The sequence below is a fragment of the Sander lucioperca genome, chromosome 1 (assembly GCF_008315115.2).
Source record: "Sander lucioperca isolate FBNREF2018 chromosome 1, SLUC_FBN_1.2, whole genome shotgun sequence".
NCBI classification, from domain to species: Eukaryota; Metazoa; Chordata; class Actinopteri; order Perciformes; family Percidae; genus Sander; species Sander lucioperca.
Window position 1 is genome coordinate 25,230,292 of NC_050173.1, and position 17,650 is coordinate 25,247,941.

Here is a 17,650-nt window from a genome sequence, read left to right on the forward strand (position 1 = left end):
AAGGGAACAGAAACTCATAGGGCAGAGAAGGGCCGTGAGGGAGCAAGGAGAGGGTGGGAAAATTGGAAAGTGTCCCTACTTGTGAACGACTTATTGGTTTTAAGACCTCCGGAAAGGAAAGGTCAACCCAGAAGATTGCATTTAAACACATTATAAAACACTTGACTTCAATTTAATCCTCGAGTAAGAGCCTTCCAGCCTTCATTCTTGCTAGTCATTTCTCACAATTACAAGCATCACACCATCCTGGCATGACTGACGTATGTGCCATCTCGTGTTGCAGATAACCAGTATTGCACTTCCTTCTCGATGAATCCCGTTATGAGATTTTTCTTCCTGTTATTTTTATGTGGCTTTGGAAATTATTTATATCCCACTGTGACACTACACAGTGCTGGAGAGCTCTGTTGTTTCTATTTGTAGCAAATATATGGGCACTACTCTCTTCTAGGTCAAGTACATTTGCTTTTTTCATGGGGAGCACCTGATGATTCATGCACATGTAGACACAGAAACCCACTTATCTTCATAAAGGCACGACAAAAACAATAATTTACGTTTATTGCATGTCGCACTGTAAGAGATCTGTGTCAGACTGTACAATATTAATTTGAGGCATGTTAGATTGTATGATGAATGCATAGTGAATAATAGCGGTACAATGTAAACAGAAAAGTTAAGGTGGTAGGGTGGGGTTTGCTGGGAGGAGGGAAGAGGGGACGGGGTGTTGCCATCTGACATACGCTATAACAGTGTTACTCGCATGGCTCCCATTATCCTCCGTGACACGCTCTCTTCCTCTTCCACCTGACAACTCTTCTCCAAAACAAACAGCTGTGAGATAACAGAGCTCAGCCCATAGCTTCACTCACTCAAAGCAGATAGTATGCGTGAAATAAAAACAGGACACGTAATTTCACTGTATGTAGTGTTTAACTATGCTAACTAACCGCAATAGCGTGTAATGATGAAAAACAAACAGACAACGGCTGTGTCTCAAAGACCGGGCAACAGCCGGGACGTTGAGAATCTACGCGCGAGAGGTGATGGATAGTTCCAGTCACTTCGTCATGTATTCACTTTGTTGAAACAAGAGAAGAAAGCCTCACTGATCTGAAGATCAGGACAGAGATACATATATAAATGCTCTCTGCATTCAGTCCACTCACCCCGTCTCTGCCCGGGCATGCCCCAGCTGGCCGCACATTCGTTGACAAACTCCCACAAACAACAACACACGCAACGGTGAGATGGCGATTTATCCCTTTAAATGTGGATAAACAACATACTGTATTGCTCCTCAAAACCACTGAAAACTGTCAAAAAATCAAACCCAAAGTCCAATTATTGTGGACGCTATCTGACATTAAGCGTTTCTGCTTCACATTTTCAGTAGGGCAGCGGAGCGGCTGTGGGTTGACTCTCCACGGTTCTCATGGGCTTTATAAGTCCTAACGTGAAAAAGCTTAACGTGGTTTAATGTACCTAAACAACGATCAGTGATCACCAAATTTCTCTCTCATATTGCTCCTCATAACTACTGAAAACTGTCAGGAAATCTAACCCAAAGTCCAATTATTATGGACGTTATCTGACGTGATTTAGATCATTCACTTCTTTCTTTTTTACGACGTAGTTAAAGCGGCAGGAGTGTGTTGCTTAGACGGCCGCCTTAACTGCAAAGTGCTGCGGGAAACCCTGTCATCAGCCCATGTCATCCATCTGCGAAAGTCTTATGTTTTGAAAATGCAGCAAAGCAATAAACAAGCTTTGATAGTATTGCTGACACTTCACTTCCGTTGCCAAATTTAAACACTTTTCCATAATGTAGGTAGTTCTGTGAACCCAGAAAGTGATTCATTAAGATTTCGGATTAAGATTTGAAATATTTTCTGAAACTCGAGCAAGTCAGCACAAACCCCACAGTACTGGCTGAAAGGATACTGGGCTTTTGGTTGGTTCTTGTGTTATAAATTGTTACCTTTCGATAGCTCATCTTATTTTGTTGTGACACTGAACGCAGAGATAGTTTAAAAAAAAAAAAAAAAAAACTACTTCATAGTACATACTGTATGTCAGCATTGCATAGTAATGTGTATAGTATAGCTAACAGTTTAATTTAATAGATAACCATTCTTGAGAGATACGTCTATCATTGTATGGTACCTTTAAAACTCAAGGCATCCTTATTTGTTACGTTTAGATATATTAAGAAGTCCTCCCTCTCTTTCCTTCTGTTTGTCTCACGTCATTCCCTCCTTTTCCTGCCTTCCTCACCCTTCACTTCCAGATTGTGTCGAGGCCTGGACTCCTGCATTGGGCACAATGTGTAACATGATATACTAACTGACCTAGATAGCACCACTCACCACGTGTGCTATCAGTTCTCACCAACAGTTCTTGTACAGCTGTCCTATCTGGCTTTCTAAGGAGCACTAGCGTCCCTAAACCATCACGGAAAAAGATTTTATTTTGATTGTCAGCCCACACGCTGCTGCTGAATCCTCCTTGTGTCAACACGTTGCCACTGTAGTTTCTTTGTGTTAGTCACAGAAGATAAAGTTAAAGTTTGAGATTAGGGTTTGGCCATACTAATAAAAGTACCAGGAAGGACAAATCAACACCAAACGTTAGCCAAATCTAGTTGATGATTACCAACTAAAGTTGCATATCATTTATTCTTTTTTTCCTTGAGGAATTTCTGGAATGTCGTAGCGTTTAGAAAGGTCTCGCCCACACTCAAAAGAATTTAAAATAAAACTTAAAGGACGTCAGGGAATGTTTTTTAAAAATCAGTAACTCCCTCAAACACACATACCACATTTGACTTAATTTCACTTATTTGTTGTATTCCATTGTAATTTATAATGTACTATGGTTATACAAACCCCAATTCCAATGTTCCAATTCCAATTCCAAGTTGGGACATTGTGTAAAACGTAAATAAAAACAGAATACAATGATTTGCAAATCCTTTTCAACCTATTTTCAGTTGAATACACTACGAAGACAAGATATTTAATGTTCAAACTGATAAACCTTATTGTTTTTCAGCAAATATTCACTTATTTTTAATTTGATGCCTGCAACATGTTCCAAAAAAAGCTGGGACAGGGGCATGTTTACCACTGTGTTACATCACTTTTCCTTTTAACAACACTCAATAAGCATTTGTGAACTGAGAACACTAATTGTTGAAGCTTTGTAGGTGGACTTATTTCCCATTCTTGCTTGATGTACGACTTCGGTTGCTCAACAGTCTGGGGTCTCCATTGTTGTATTTTGCGCTTCATAATGCGCCCCACATTTTCAATGGGAGACAGGTCTGGACTCCAGGCAGGCCAGTCTAGTACCCGCACTCTTTTACTATGAAGCCACGCTGTTGTAACACGTGCTTCTTAGCATTGTCTTGCTGAAATAAGCAGGGACGTCCCTGAAAAAGACGTTGCTTGGATGGAAGCATATGTTGCTCCAAAACCTGTATGTACCTTTCAGCATTAATGGTGCCTTCACAGATGTGCAAGTTACCCATGCCATAATACACCCCCATACCATCACAGAGGCTGGCTTTTAAACTTTGTTCTGATAACAATCTAGATGGACCTTTTCCTATTTGGCCCGGAGGACATGACGTCCATGATTTCCAAAAACTATTTGAAATGTAGACTAGTCAGACCACAGCACACTTTTCCACTTTGCATCAGTCTATCTCAGATGAGCTCGGGCCCAGAGAAGCCGGCAGGTTTCTGGGTGTTGTTGATATATGGCTTTCGCTTTGCATGGTAGAGATTTAACTTGAACTTGCAGTGCCGCCTGAGGGATCAAAATTCCTTGCAATTGTACATTGAGAAACATTCTCAAACTATTGGACTATTTGCGTACACAGTTGTTCACAATGTGGTGAATCTTGCCCCATCCTTGCCTTTTGGGGATGCTCCTTTTATACCCAATCATTACACTCACCTGTTTCCAATTAGCCGGTTCACCTGTGGGATATTCCAAACGGGTGGTTTTTTTTTTAGCATTCCTCAACTTTCCCAGTCTGTGGTTGCCCCTGTCCCAGCTTTTTTGGAATGTGTTGCAGGCATCAAATTCAAAATGAGTGAATATTTGCAAACAACAAAAAAAAAAAAAACAAAGTTTATCAGTTTGAACATTAAATATCTTGTCTTTGTAGTGTATTCAATTGAATATAGGTTGAAAAGGATTTGCAAATCATTGTATTCTGTTTTTATTTACGTTTTACACAACATTCCAACTTTATTGGAATTGAGGTTTGTATAAAATACTCGTTTCCGATTGGTTGGCAGGTGTCAAAAATGGTCTAACCAAATGCCTCATAGATTCAGTCGGTGGTTGAAACACTGTTAAAAATTAGTGCATTGAATTGCAGTTATCCATAGCAAATAGGGCTGCAACTAACAGTTTGTTTCATTATCAATTCTGTTGATTATTGTTTAATAAAGAAATAGTCAAGAAATGCCCACCACAAGTCCAAGATGAAGTCTTTAAAATGGATCAGTAGTTCATAGCCCAAACATATTTAATTTACAATTATATGAAATGGGTAAAAGCAGCAAATCCTCACATTATAGTCGCTGGGACTTGCAAAATGTTCTGTTTGATAAATAAGCAATAAATCACTTTTAAAAAATGTTGGGCGATACTTTTTTTAATCAAATTAATTAATCAACTAATCATTTCAGCTAAATTAGCTGCAGTTCTTCACAGTAAAGCTTACACGTATGGGTAAAACAGACCTAACATTTATTTAACCTGCCTACAAATAAACAGTACAGTATATCAGGATGCCTTGTTACGTATTATTGCCAAACTACCTTACTGTTTGATCTTTCAAAGACAAAACAATCAGCAGCACATTGTATCTGGCTCCCACTGTGACACAAAGCTTTCAAAAATGGAAAATACTGTATTTATAGATTGCACAAAATGGTGTAATTTTTTAAGTGTAGTCCTTTTTCTTGGTATGTTTTTCTTAAACAAGAGCCACATTGTCTTGAATTGAAGTACCACTAAATCTTGCCGGGAGTAAGAGTCATTGTGTGGTTATTTTCCTTTTGTACAGTATTGGCTTATTCTTGTGTATAATATTGATTTTTACTCAACACTTGTGTGTTACCACTATTCAAATATTCTTTCAACATGATGTATTATTCCTGACTTCAGGTTTAGGCATTTGGACTGGTTGTTTAGTGGGCACCATGCCATTGAGGACCTGCGCAAAGACTCTTTAACTGCACTTAACAAATCTTGTCCAGTGTCCTACAGTGAGATGCCAAATATCTCTGAAAGCCATGACTTGCATCTTAAAATGGAATTCTGCTATAATATCTTCTGATAAAACAAGATGTCCGTGAAGGTTCTCAGTCATCCAGGTTATTATGTTCTGAGCAGCACCTCTGAAACAGCTGAGTTAAAAGGTTAATTTGATTTAGATTGGAACAACTCATCAAGTATTCTCAGGTTATTCTGTTTGTGTTCTTTGTCTTTATCACTTCTCTTTGTGATGTCGCTTTGTTAAACTATTTTATCAAAGCCCTTTTTGATCGCCTTCCTTTTCTAGTGCTTGGTAAAACCTTGTATCATCTCCAGCATGATATCGTTTTTTACTTTGATTTGAAGAAAGTTGACCTCATGTCTAATCCTGTTGGAAACACACTTGCTGACTCACAGAGAAACATTATGAGGACAAAAGGAACTATACTAGTTTCCTTGGGAGTGACGTAGACACAGATATAACTATGAAATGCATATTTGAAATACATTAATTAATTTGAATAGCCCTCTCGCTCTTTTCTGTATTGCTTTTTCTCTGTTGCTGTTTTATTTTCTCCTTCTTTCCTCTCTTTCTTTTCTTTTTTTTTTAGTGTTCATATCTTCCACTCTTGTGTCCTTTCATACTCTGCTCAGGTCTTTAGGTATCACTGTCACTCGTCTCAATAATTTGTTAAATTTATTGATGCCTTTATTTGTCTGAGACAAGGTTCATAGGGGGTGATACAAAAGACACAGGTGTGTGTTTCTGTGATTATGTGCATCTCGCGCGTGTGTGCGAGCGCGTGTGCGCATACCATTAAACAGACCACTAGTCCGGCTTGAGTTTATAGTCACCACTGAGTGGACCAGAAAAATCAATCCTCCCTCCCCCTTTCTGCCTCGTGATTGGCTCGCAGAAGTCCTTCCCTTTTTACGACTGGCTCCCAACTTCAACCCCTCCCATCTCATTGGTGCTCCTGGAGGTTGTTGCCTGGTTACATCAGAAGCTCATATTTGAGCAGGGCTCTGGATGTTTACTGCAGCACTTTTACAGACAGTGCAGACTGAGACAACCTCACACGCACTCATTTAAGAACACACACACCGGTTCAGAGGACGCCACAGAATGCACCCAGGCGATACTCTGCTGCTAGACCTGCTGGTACTGTCGCTGACACCTCAAAGTGCTCTACTGGGATAACCACCTACTGGATACAAGGCTGACCTACAGAGCGACCCGATTTTGACAGAGAAGAAATCTGAAGGAGAGACCAAGCTTCCCAGCTGGTTACTGCTCCTACAGGAGATGTGTCAAGTGGTTAACAGGCAAAAACAAGAAGGAGACAGAAATCGTGCTGAGTTTGGTTCAAAGTCAAGCCGACTTCTCTGCAGGGCTTGAAAAATAAAAAACAGACTGGACTTTAATAACCTAAGCTGACTGCACTGGGCAGAAACGGTCTACCAGACATATGAGGCAGCCTTGAAACACCTACAGGCTGATTAAAAAAACTGAGACAAAACAAAAAGGACAGAACAGTGAGAGAAAACACAGCTGGGAAAATGAGAATGGCCTGTGACATTCTGCTGCAGAGGTAAACATCAGGGTTATGTAACTTCTCTAGTCTGACTGGAATGAATGATTGGATGGATGGACGAACTGGAGGGTGAAAGAGGAAAAAGGGCAGGAAATTGGATGAATTAAGTGGATTAATTAACAAAAGAATTAGAAGTGGAAAGTTAGAAGAATGAATCGGCTTGTGAATGAATTACCGGAAACCTTCATGTTAAGTGATGTAATACCTTTTTATTATGAATGGAGGGAAATGAGATTAGATTGTGTTTTCTTGCTCATTGTTTTGTTACCAAGCAGAGATGAAAGAGAATAGAGAGACAAGAGGAAGTCTGTGTCTTTTCTTGTACAGGAATAGAAACCGAGCAGATGAAGAGAAAGGGATCATGGCATTACTTAATAGCTGATATTGTGTTATGCAATCTAAGTATAAAAAAGGAGGAGCGTCTGGCAGGGGATGTGTCAGCATTTTGCTACGTGGAGGGGCAGAAATGGCACTTGTCCCCTTTTAATAAGTACTCCCTCAATCAAACATACCGTTTTTATTATATCTAAGGCATGAAAGTAGGTGCACTCATGATTGGAGTAAGTCACAGTTGTTGGCAGTTTCTTAAGAAGCTCTTAGCAATTAATTTGAAAAACATAAAATATTTCTTACTCCACTATTGCTGAAACGATTGGTCAATGAATTGACAGAAAATGAGTTGCAACATTTCATTTTAAGAAACAATTATTCATTAAAGTCATTTATCAAGGAAATATGGCCATTTTTTGAAATGTACACTACAGGTCAAAAGTTTGGGGTCACTTAGAAATTTCCATTCCACTCCATTATAGACAGAATACCAGCTGAGATCAGTTGCATTGTTTTTTTTAACTAGGGCAGCAGTGTTCAGATTACATTATGTGCTTACATAATTGCAAAAGGGTTCTCCAATGTTTTCTCAGGTAGCCTTTTAAAATGATATCAGATTAGTAAACAGACTGTGCCTTTGGAACTTTGGATGAATGGTTGCTGATAATGGGCAATGTAGATATTACATTAAAGATCAGCCACTTCTTTCTACAACAGTCAAGAAACCTTTTGCAATTATGTAAACACATAATGTAATATGAAAACTGCTGACCTGATTAAAAAAACAATGCAACTGATCTCAGCTGGTATTCTGTCTATAATGGAGTGGAATGGAAATGTCTAAGTGACCCCACACTTTTGACCGGTAGTGTAAGTATTTATTTACGGCTGCAACTAATGATTATTTATAACGATTACTCTGCTGCAAGTCCAAGGTCAAGTCTCAGTGTGTCTTACTCTGTCTGATGTTCAATTTACTTTGATATAAAGCAGAGACAAACAGAAACTCCTCACACTGGAGAAGCTGGAACCAGAAGATATTTGGTGTTTTTGCTTGAAAAATGACTGAAATATTTAATAGGTGAAGAGTAATGTTCTGGGATCTCATTTATAAACGTGGCGTACTCACAAAACAGGGCTGAAAATGTGATTTATAAAAAAAAAAAACTTGACGGCAGAATGTGCAGTCCTCCACGCATACGCACATTTTGGAGACAGTGGGAATTGGCGACGCAGATTGTGAGGTGGTGAACTGAAGTCAGACTGCAGAAAGTAAATGTGAGAATAACGATTACTCGTAATATTAGTATAATAATATTAATTAAGTATTGATGCCTCACGCACATCTTTTCACTCCATATCATCCACGTTATTATGAAGATTAAATCTAGCAGTGTTATTTGCACTGAGTGATAATTGTTACATAAATACCTTGTAAAATCCAACTCAAATCTTAAATAAAAATTTGTTAGGATAGCATCAAATACCCTAGCATTAGACAACAGCAGAACACAGGTAAATAATTAAATATCTGTTTTTAATACTGTGCATATATCATCAAATGTCAAAGTCTGGAAATACAGCCGTTAAGCTCTCGCGTAATTGTTACACTTAATGTCCTTGTTATCGGTCCAAACTTTAATACTGTATGAAGAAAAGTGTGTTTGCCTATTAGACTTTCGTCTTTAAATTGTATCTCGGGGGTGGGGGATACCACTAGTTGATTTTGTGATTTTGGCAAGGTGTTAACAATCACATTGTTGTAAACATATAAATACTGCGGTGACAACCGTGCGTAATGCTTCACGATGGCACTGCTGGCACTGCAGGAGGACTACGGCAATGGAAGAATCGGGCGAGAAAGAGGGTTCAGGGACCATGACGATGACTGGCTAATATTCCGATTTAAATTCCCTAAAGCAGTGCTCTTGGATCTATGTACTGAATTTGGTCCAGTAGAGAGGGCAACGCACCGGAACCGTGCCATCCCGGTCCAAATACAGGTCCTTGCCACTCTGGGGGCAACCGGCTGTTTCCAGAAGTGTTTTTTATAAATATTATATTTAATCTTCAACTTCATCACTAAGGCTTGTTTTGGATATAATATATAGTTCTGTTAAATATTATTATAGGTCTGGTATATCGAAGCTGTTCCCAAGTGCCGTAATGCCTGCCGTTTTGGACAGTATTATTAATATACGTAGGTAGTCTATAGATCAGGTTTCCCTAGACTGTGCGAGAACAGGTCAAAATTATAATTCAATTTGCAGCAGTTCCCGGGCGTCTGAGAAGTTTTTTGCTTTTCCCCGCCAGTCGTTATGATTCGGCGTAATGAAAGAACAACTGCCAGGGTGATTAACATACTGATCAGCATTCATGAGGTGCTTTGCATTGACTATTTATGGTCAAAAATGGGCGTGTACAGCGCGGGATAAGAGGCTGATTCACGTAAGCACACTTGTGGGTAATCTGTGATTTATAAAGGGAACATTGCTTACAGATGTGTGTACACACAATTTTATAAAATATAATATATTATAAATATATAAAAAAAAGAATTCGGCATATACGCCATTTTTGGCTTGTGGCCATAGGTACACTTTTAGTAAGGATCCTACACACAGTTTTATAAATGAGACCCCTGGTGATTCAGCTATTTCTGTGTTTTATCTCCTCGTTTTTGTAATTCACATACAAATTGAATATCTTTTTGGACTCTTGGTAGGACGCCACCTTTTTGTCTCAGAAATTGTGCAATTTTTCACGATTTGTTTAACATTTAACTGGCCATTTATTGTCCCAAGTAAAAAGCAGCTGATGGAAACAAACAAATGATCAGAAAACCAAACACATATCTTGAGTCTTTGACTTCATCAGCGTTTGAGTTGTTTGAATGGCCCTGACATGAAGCCCTTTAAATGTTTACTGTTCAGAGGCAGCAAGAAGAGCTGTTGTGAGATATACGATGATGATTAGGATTCTGTGTGTATGTTTAAAGTATATTACTAGCCAAAGTAAAATATGTTGTCTTGTGCATGCTTATATATATATATATATATATATATTTATATTTATTTATTTATTTATTTATGTGTGTGTGTGTGTGTGTGTGTGTGTGGTGGGAATTTGCATGGGCGTGGGTGGATGCGTAGACTGCAGCAATTTGTAGTACCTCCCAGCCAGAACAGAGCAAAGTCAGGTTTGCTGACAACAGCACCTCTCTGAAATCACAGCTAACCTCAAACTCACCTTACACACTATTCATCACACACAAACACAGTTACTTCCACATAGAAACACTTAAGCAGTAAAAGGTACTTGCAGGCTTTTTCTTTCTCTCTATTACACACACACGCACACGCACACACTCACACTCACTATCTTTGTTTCCTTTATATCGAGCCACCAGAATAATTGTTATAAATAATGTACGACACCCTTCATCAGCCATTTTCCTTGTTACCATCTCCACTGACGACACAAAGTTCCTGTTGTCATTTTATTTTGTTAATTCATTTAAATTCTGACATGTTTTTGTTGTAGTCTTATTCAGTTGAGACGAGGCAGCTGATACCACAGCACAGCCTTTCAGCTCTGCAGTAAATACGTTGGGGAACTGATGCTCTTGGCCTATACAGTATATGTGATATGTAGTATATAGTACATACGTTTAGGCCAGTTGCGTAATTTTTTACAACAAAAATTACCTTGGCCAAATGCTGAAAGGCAGCAGAGACTGGACTGAACCATGCATTTTTTTTTTCAACTGAGTGTTTAAAAAATAAGAACTTTACCTTGGAACAGAGTATTAAAAAATAAGCAGGAAGGAATTTCTACATTTTGCTGCAGTAGATCAACAGCAGCCTCTGCTAATATTTGAAGGTCACAAACCTTCTGGAGATATAAAATGCTAGATTATGATATGAGGTCTAATATTCTTTACTTCTAGAAGTGAGAGAAGATTGTGTAGTAAAAAAAATGCTCTATTCAGCTATGCACAAATCTCTAATGGTTTCATAACTAGTAAAACATTCAGGGGCAGTAATATGTCACCAGTAAATTGGCAGTAAATATGTAGATTATGGAGTCCACATAGAGCTATTCTCCCATGTTAAAATAGATAACAATGATGATTTAGATCTGTGCTTATATGTCCACCTTTTAAAGGCATTTTATGGTGTTCTTGTATAAAATCGTTATGTGTCAGTTAATGTAGTTATAAAGCCGTTTTCTCAACAGGATCATAGAAATCATGACATCACAGACAACTTTAAAATGAACTATAATGTTAACTTGTGAACTTGAGAGTGATATTACTGGGTACTGAAATCTCTGGGTACTGAAACGTGAAAAGCACAGGTTAGATGGATAAATAGATGCTGTATTATAATATTATGTTAATATTTACTTTATACTTTCTATTAAAATAAAAACACATGTGCATTACTTAGCCCTCAGGTGATGCTCACCTTCCTTCTAATGCAGTAATCTGCCTCCAGAGAGATGTTTCCTTGCTGTGATCATGCTGAGGACTCTGGTTAGCAGACAGCAGATTAGCCTAATGGGATCTCAGGGAATCTGGCAAGAATTTGTTTCCCTTCGCCACTCACCTCAGATGCCTTTAGGATGTGTTTGATGAAGCAGTTAGGGAAATCATATAATAGTAAACTAATAATGCGTATAATGTGTTTTAATCTCATTTTAAATGAAATCAAACCAATGAAGATGTGCAGCTCCTAGATATGAGCAGATGAAAAATAGCCTCAGTTGTCACCGCTAAATCAATTTTGTAAACAAGCGGAGCATTGGTTTGTTTCTGAGACGTTATCAAAGACAACGTCACTGTCTACGTAGGTCACTCTAAAAGGTTTTACAGTGTCACTGCCAACGAGCAGCTAGCTAAAAGTGTGTCTCCTTAAGATGTTATCAAGGTCTCATCTCTGTATATCGCTATATATTTTTGTCTGAGCAATGACCAGTGGATAGTTTCTCACTTGAATGTTTTATTAATATATTTTTTAGAAAAACTAATGTTAGTAGAAGTTAATATTCTTATTTTAATAATTTAAAAACAGAATATAAAGGTGCATATTTTATTAAAGTTGTGTTAGAAGATAATTGATGGTGTTTGATATAGTATAATGGACAACAGCACAAAAAGAGACTGATGTGTTGTCCTTTGCAATCTGTCATGTACCTGTACCAAAAGGGCTTTGCAGCATACACTGTGCCCTTCTGTCCCTGTGGTGTAGAGCATGTCTGTTAGTATGATAGCTAGTAAAGCACCACCTTAAGCTTTCCACCTTAAGACATAATCAAAACCACTTTCTACTACACCAGGGTCAATAATACTCCAAAGTCCAATCTGCCCTTCGTGGTGTCTCCGGCAGGGAAGAAATGCCCAAAAGGGTCCTATAAAGGGTGTCATGTATGGTCCTTTAGGGCTTAACTGACGCTGATAGAAATAGTATCTCTGCTGCTGCTTAGGGAGTTTGAGGAGGCCAGAAATACCCCAGAGGACACAACAACGATTTTACTTTTAAGAGTTTAGGGGGAAAATAGTAGATCAGATATTATCTTTGCTACTTAAGGCACATGGAGATTATGTAACATCTTCAAGGACCCTATCAAGGATCTATTGTTAGTAATGCAGCCGCCCCTTAGGGCACGACTCAGCAGGGGGGCCTGAGCCGTCAGATGTTATCAACGCTGCTAAGGGATAGTTGCAGCTGTAAAGAGCCTGCAGAGTGTATTCCTGTTTAAAGGGCATTTCTCTATGCTGACTAACAGAAGATCTGATGTAATCTCAATCCAGATAATTATGAACTCAAATATATTTGTCAGATGTTGGAGAGAGATGGCCAAAATAGATGTTGGCCTTACACAAAGTCAGAAGCGTTTCACATTTAATTACTTCCCTCACACCCACAGTTTTTTGGGCTGCTTTGGCAGGCTTACTGTTTGATCTCCACACTTCTCTTTGTGTCTGTGTCTCCATCACACACATTCACACTCAAGGTTACAGTGTTAGAAAGGGGAATGTAAGATGCTTGTTGAATTCAAAGCCAGTAAGAATCGAGGGAGCAGAAGGAGATTAAAGGGGAAAGAAACACTGTGGAGAAATGAGAACTTCGGAGAAAGATAAGCGAAGGGTAGAGATGATATAAAAATATTTTTGTATAAAGCATGATGGGGTGGAATGAGAGAAATGGAAGAGAAAAAGGTAAAGAGGTAAGCGGGAATAATCAATAAAGTGGTATGTAAATAGAAAGAGAAATTAAAATCACGAGAGAAATAATGAGAGGAGGGCAGAAAAGATAGTTGGATGGCAAGAATAGAAACAAGAAGGAAGGGTGAGAATAAAAGGTAGAGAAAGAAGAATAAAGATGGAGGGCATTATCATTTCCTACAGTATGTGCCATTAATAATTCAGTCTGTATCGATCAACCTCATGACTGAGAGAGAGAGAGAGAGAGAGAGAGAGAGAGAGAGAGAAAATACATCCACACAAAAAGGTTGTGGAACTTCAGCTGTTTTTCTAATGAAATCAGTTTGACCGCCTAAGTCACACACACAGTATATATGAGATGTACCCAAGCACTTGGCATAATGTGAACAACCTTGTGTTGTGTGTGTAGGAGTGTTATATAAATCTGGCGTGCCAGTGTGTTTGTGAGACCAGCGGCATGCTGCTGAATCAACAGACACATCTGAGCCGCCTCCCTGTTTCATGCCACACACACACACACATACACACTTCCTTGCTTATGGAGGACCATCGAAGAACAAATATGACTTGACACACACACACACACATCCTTCTATCTGATCAGCAGGCTCTGTAGCCTAAATAACAATCTGCCCACCCAGAGTGGCGCCAGAGACTGAATTGTCATTTGGCACAAGGGATCTTAGATTAGGAGACAACTGCAGTGAGAACATACACTCATCATGCTGACTTACACACTTTCTTCTTTATTTCATTTTTGTCTCTGGCTCTAAAACACACACACACACACACACACACACACACAGTATGGACATATGTGTTCATGGTTATTGTCGTTCTTCTTCCCTGTTTTGACTCTTACTGCCCGACACCCTCCAAGGTCATTTCATGTCGGTATGGGAAAGGAGTCGAGGAGTACGTGATGTTCTAACCATGCTGTCCTTTTCCTCTCTCTCTCTCTCTCTCTCTCTCTCTCTCTCTCTCTCTCTCTCTCTCTCTCTCTCTCTCTTTCTTTCTCTCTCTCTCTCTCTCTCTCTCTCTCTCTCTACAGCTCCCACCTCTCCCCTATATCCATTATGCCTGCTGACTCTGCTGAGTAAGTACACAAACACACACACTCTCACCAGCAATCTAGCCATTTGCGATAACATACATAGACACTTCTTTGTGTACACACACTGTAACAGCCTACACCAATGTACACCTAAAATTCCAGCCACACTAAGAAACTGCAACAAGTCATTTAATGTTCAACTAATTGGAAAAAAAGCAAGCAAGTAGTTATTATAATTTAAGAGACGATAATAGAAAAACTGTAAACATAGGCTAAGACAACCAGTTTAGCTGAAGTTTGAAGAGCAAGTGTTTTGATTATGAAGCTAAACTAAAGCATTTTGCATGGCTCTGTGCTTTTAGAGCCTCAAGGACATGAACTCCCCAATCACATGACAGTCAGGCTTCTGGCTGTTCACAGCATGACATGGAAACAGAGTAAGATTATTTTCTATGGTGCTATACATTAATGTTAATATACTGCCCTGAAGGCTTGATGGCACAAACACAAAATGTCTCAGGGTTTAGGAATAACAGATGACAACGTGAATAGTCTAATTCATCAATTACAAAAGAGAACAAAATGGCTGCATTTGTTGACATCAAAATATCATTACTTGATGTGCTGATTATTTTCTTACTTATTCAAATAGTGTTAGAAAATAGTGTAAATGTAATAATAATATACAAATAATGTTTTGCATTTGACATAGACTAATTGATTATTCAACAAATTTTTTCAGCTCTAATATAATGGCACAACATTTAACTTCAGGTTGGCTTACTTTATATTTTTCAATATGCCAAGAACTGGGCTGACCTTTGTATTTAAAAAAATAAATAAAAATGTTTATAATTCCCTTTTCCTCTAGATAAACACAAACCGGTGCAAGATTAAATTTAAGAAAACAAGGAAACAATAATAAGATAAATAAGCAGTTGTTTATACGCAAATGGATGGACAGAATGATAGGTACCACAGAAATTTAAAAAACAAACTTATTGTATTCATTTTTAAAACGTTAAATAGTGGATGAGGTCCTCAATTGGTTTGCTCTGGGCTTGTTGACCATGACATTTCAGAAATTAGGCTACCAATAATGAAGAATAATTATACTAGCATACTAATCTTCCTAGCTTGTAAGGGAAAACATGCCACTTGAATTTCATTCTCCAGTAGTTTGACTATCTTCTGGGTGTCATGCGAGTACATTAACTGCTAGCACATTTCCAGACATCCATTAGATAGCTACAAGGGCCTTGGTTGCATAGACCGTCTTGTTTCTCTGAGAGTGTTTAATGTCTTCACTTTCCTCTGGCTACCAGGATGGGTTCAAAAGGGCTCTCCTCTGTTGGGAGGCATGAAAGGTTTTAGACAAAATTCAGACGACAGCAGCAAAAACATATGGTGCTTTTCTTTTTTTCTATGGTGCCGCACATTTTCTGTGTGTGTGTGTGTGTGTGTGTGTGTGTGTGTGTGTGTGTGTGTGTGTGTGTGTGTGTGTGTGTGTGTGTGTGTGTGTGTGTGTGTGTGTGAGAGCGAGAGAAAGGCTGCAAGCATATTTTACTGATTAAGTGTTTTATGTGAAAGTAACTGTGTTTGTGTGTGATGGATAGTTATTATTAGTGAGCTTCCTACACTTAGAGGTTGAGTTGCTGCTGCAGGCGAAGGTGGGCTTGTGGTCCAGAGAAATGTGTGCACTGTTTGTGTGTGTGTGTCCGATATATCCTCAACTCACACACACATGTATTTGACCTCAGAGTTTTACCTTAAATGGCCATGGATCTAAAGCCCAAACACAGTTTTGTCCCAGCTCCAAGTCCTTGTATATAGTCTCCTGTTTTATACGCCAAACACACCCAGTTTGATTTGGCAAATTTATTATACAGAGTAGAGATGTTTAATAATATAAATGTGAAAAATAGAAAAAATTATTTGAGGAACAAACAGTAGAAAGTATGATCCATCAGAAGCAGCAGGTGGTGTGGAGGAGTGTGAAGAGAGCGGGGTGTTTTTCCCAGTTAATGTATTTTTCTACCAGGTCTTCAACCTCTACTGCTGTCTCAGCTGGAGGAGAAAACAAAGCTAACAGCCCGCAAGAAGTCAGAGTAAATTAAGGAGGGATACTTTATGATCACACACACACACACACACATGCGTGGCGAGCAAGTTAAATAAAATCTCAGTAGAGCCTGTAGATCAACCATCACATGTCGATGTGGAAGAGTTCAGAGTGTGACTGCTGTTGTTACCTTTTATAGGCCGTAATGTCTCCACTCTTCTCCCTCGCTTCTAATTTAAACATTATTAATCCTTTTTAGAACTGGACCAAGTTTTTTGACTCAATAAGGACTTAAATTAGCCCAGAATGGAAAATAAACCATTTCAGTGATTATTAGGCTCACAGAATGTTTGATTCATTATTCACCTTCAGTATATGTCTCTTACTTTATATACCTCACTGCCAGAAACATTTCTGTTTTTGGCATGGAGATAAACACATCAGTTTGTCATTTAAAGCTCCAGTTGTTGATTGATTAGTAGAGGTCTTTCTATTCATTAAAATAGGCTGATGAGAGGTAGGATTATGTGATGAGGCTTATATGTGGTTCCAGAGATGAAGGTTTTAACCTGTGCATCATGACTGGGTTACTGCTAAACATTATTCTTAAATGGGTGAACAATCAACTAAACTTGCTGGATTCAATATAACTAAATACATATAAAAAGAAAAGAGCACATAAATTAATCTCATGTAGAGACAATTCAATTGACAATCATTGTAGAACAGAGAATAGTAGCTTTATTTTACAGTTTACATAAGTTATTGAACTGTTAAAACATTTAGGTGATTAGTTTTTATTCTGATCAGTCAGAGGAAATCGGATTGTTTGAAGGATTATTAAATATAATATAGTATATTTTTTGTTATGAATTCTTGTTGGTAATGCAGGTAGTCTCGCATTGCCAGACCTTCCTCCACAAGCGCTGCGGAGGAGGGTCTGGCTAGTCCACACAGCATTCCGGGATGGGAGAGAAACATGCTCTGGTTATTGGTCTTTAAACCAATCACAATCGTCATGGGCGGCGCTAAGCGCCGGACGGAGGCACGGGAAAATAGCCTCGGGAAAAAACTCGTTTTGGTGGAACGTGTACGTTCAAAAG

The 17,650-nt window shown here is 38.7% G+C and overlaps 1 protein-coding gene across 6 annotated transcripts in view; it reads left to right on the forward strand.

Annotated features, from left to right (window-relative positions):
- The window catches only part of fam13b (family with sequence similarity 13 member B), an 84,295-nt gene that overhangs the window by 45,229 nt on the left and 21,416 nt on the right, over positions 1-17,650 (forward strand). For 5 of the 6 annotated variants that reach the window (XM_031302773.2, XM_031302772.2, XM_031302778.2 and 2 more), the window contains exon 8: positions 14,483-14,527. The exons of the other annotated variant lie outside the window; for it this stretch is intronic. In XM_031302773.2, the coding sequence (XP_031158633.1) occupies positions 14,483-14,527 (45 nt within the window). The remainder of the gene's footprint in view (positions 1-14,482; positions 14,528-17,650) is intronic. 6 annotated transcript variants of the gene reach the window in all.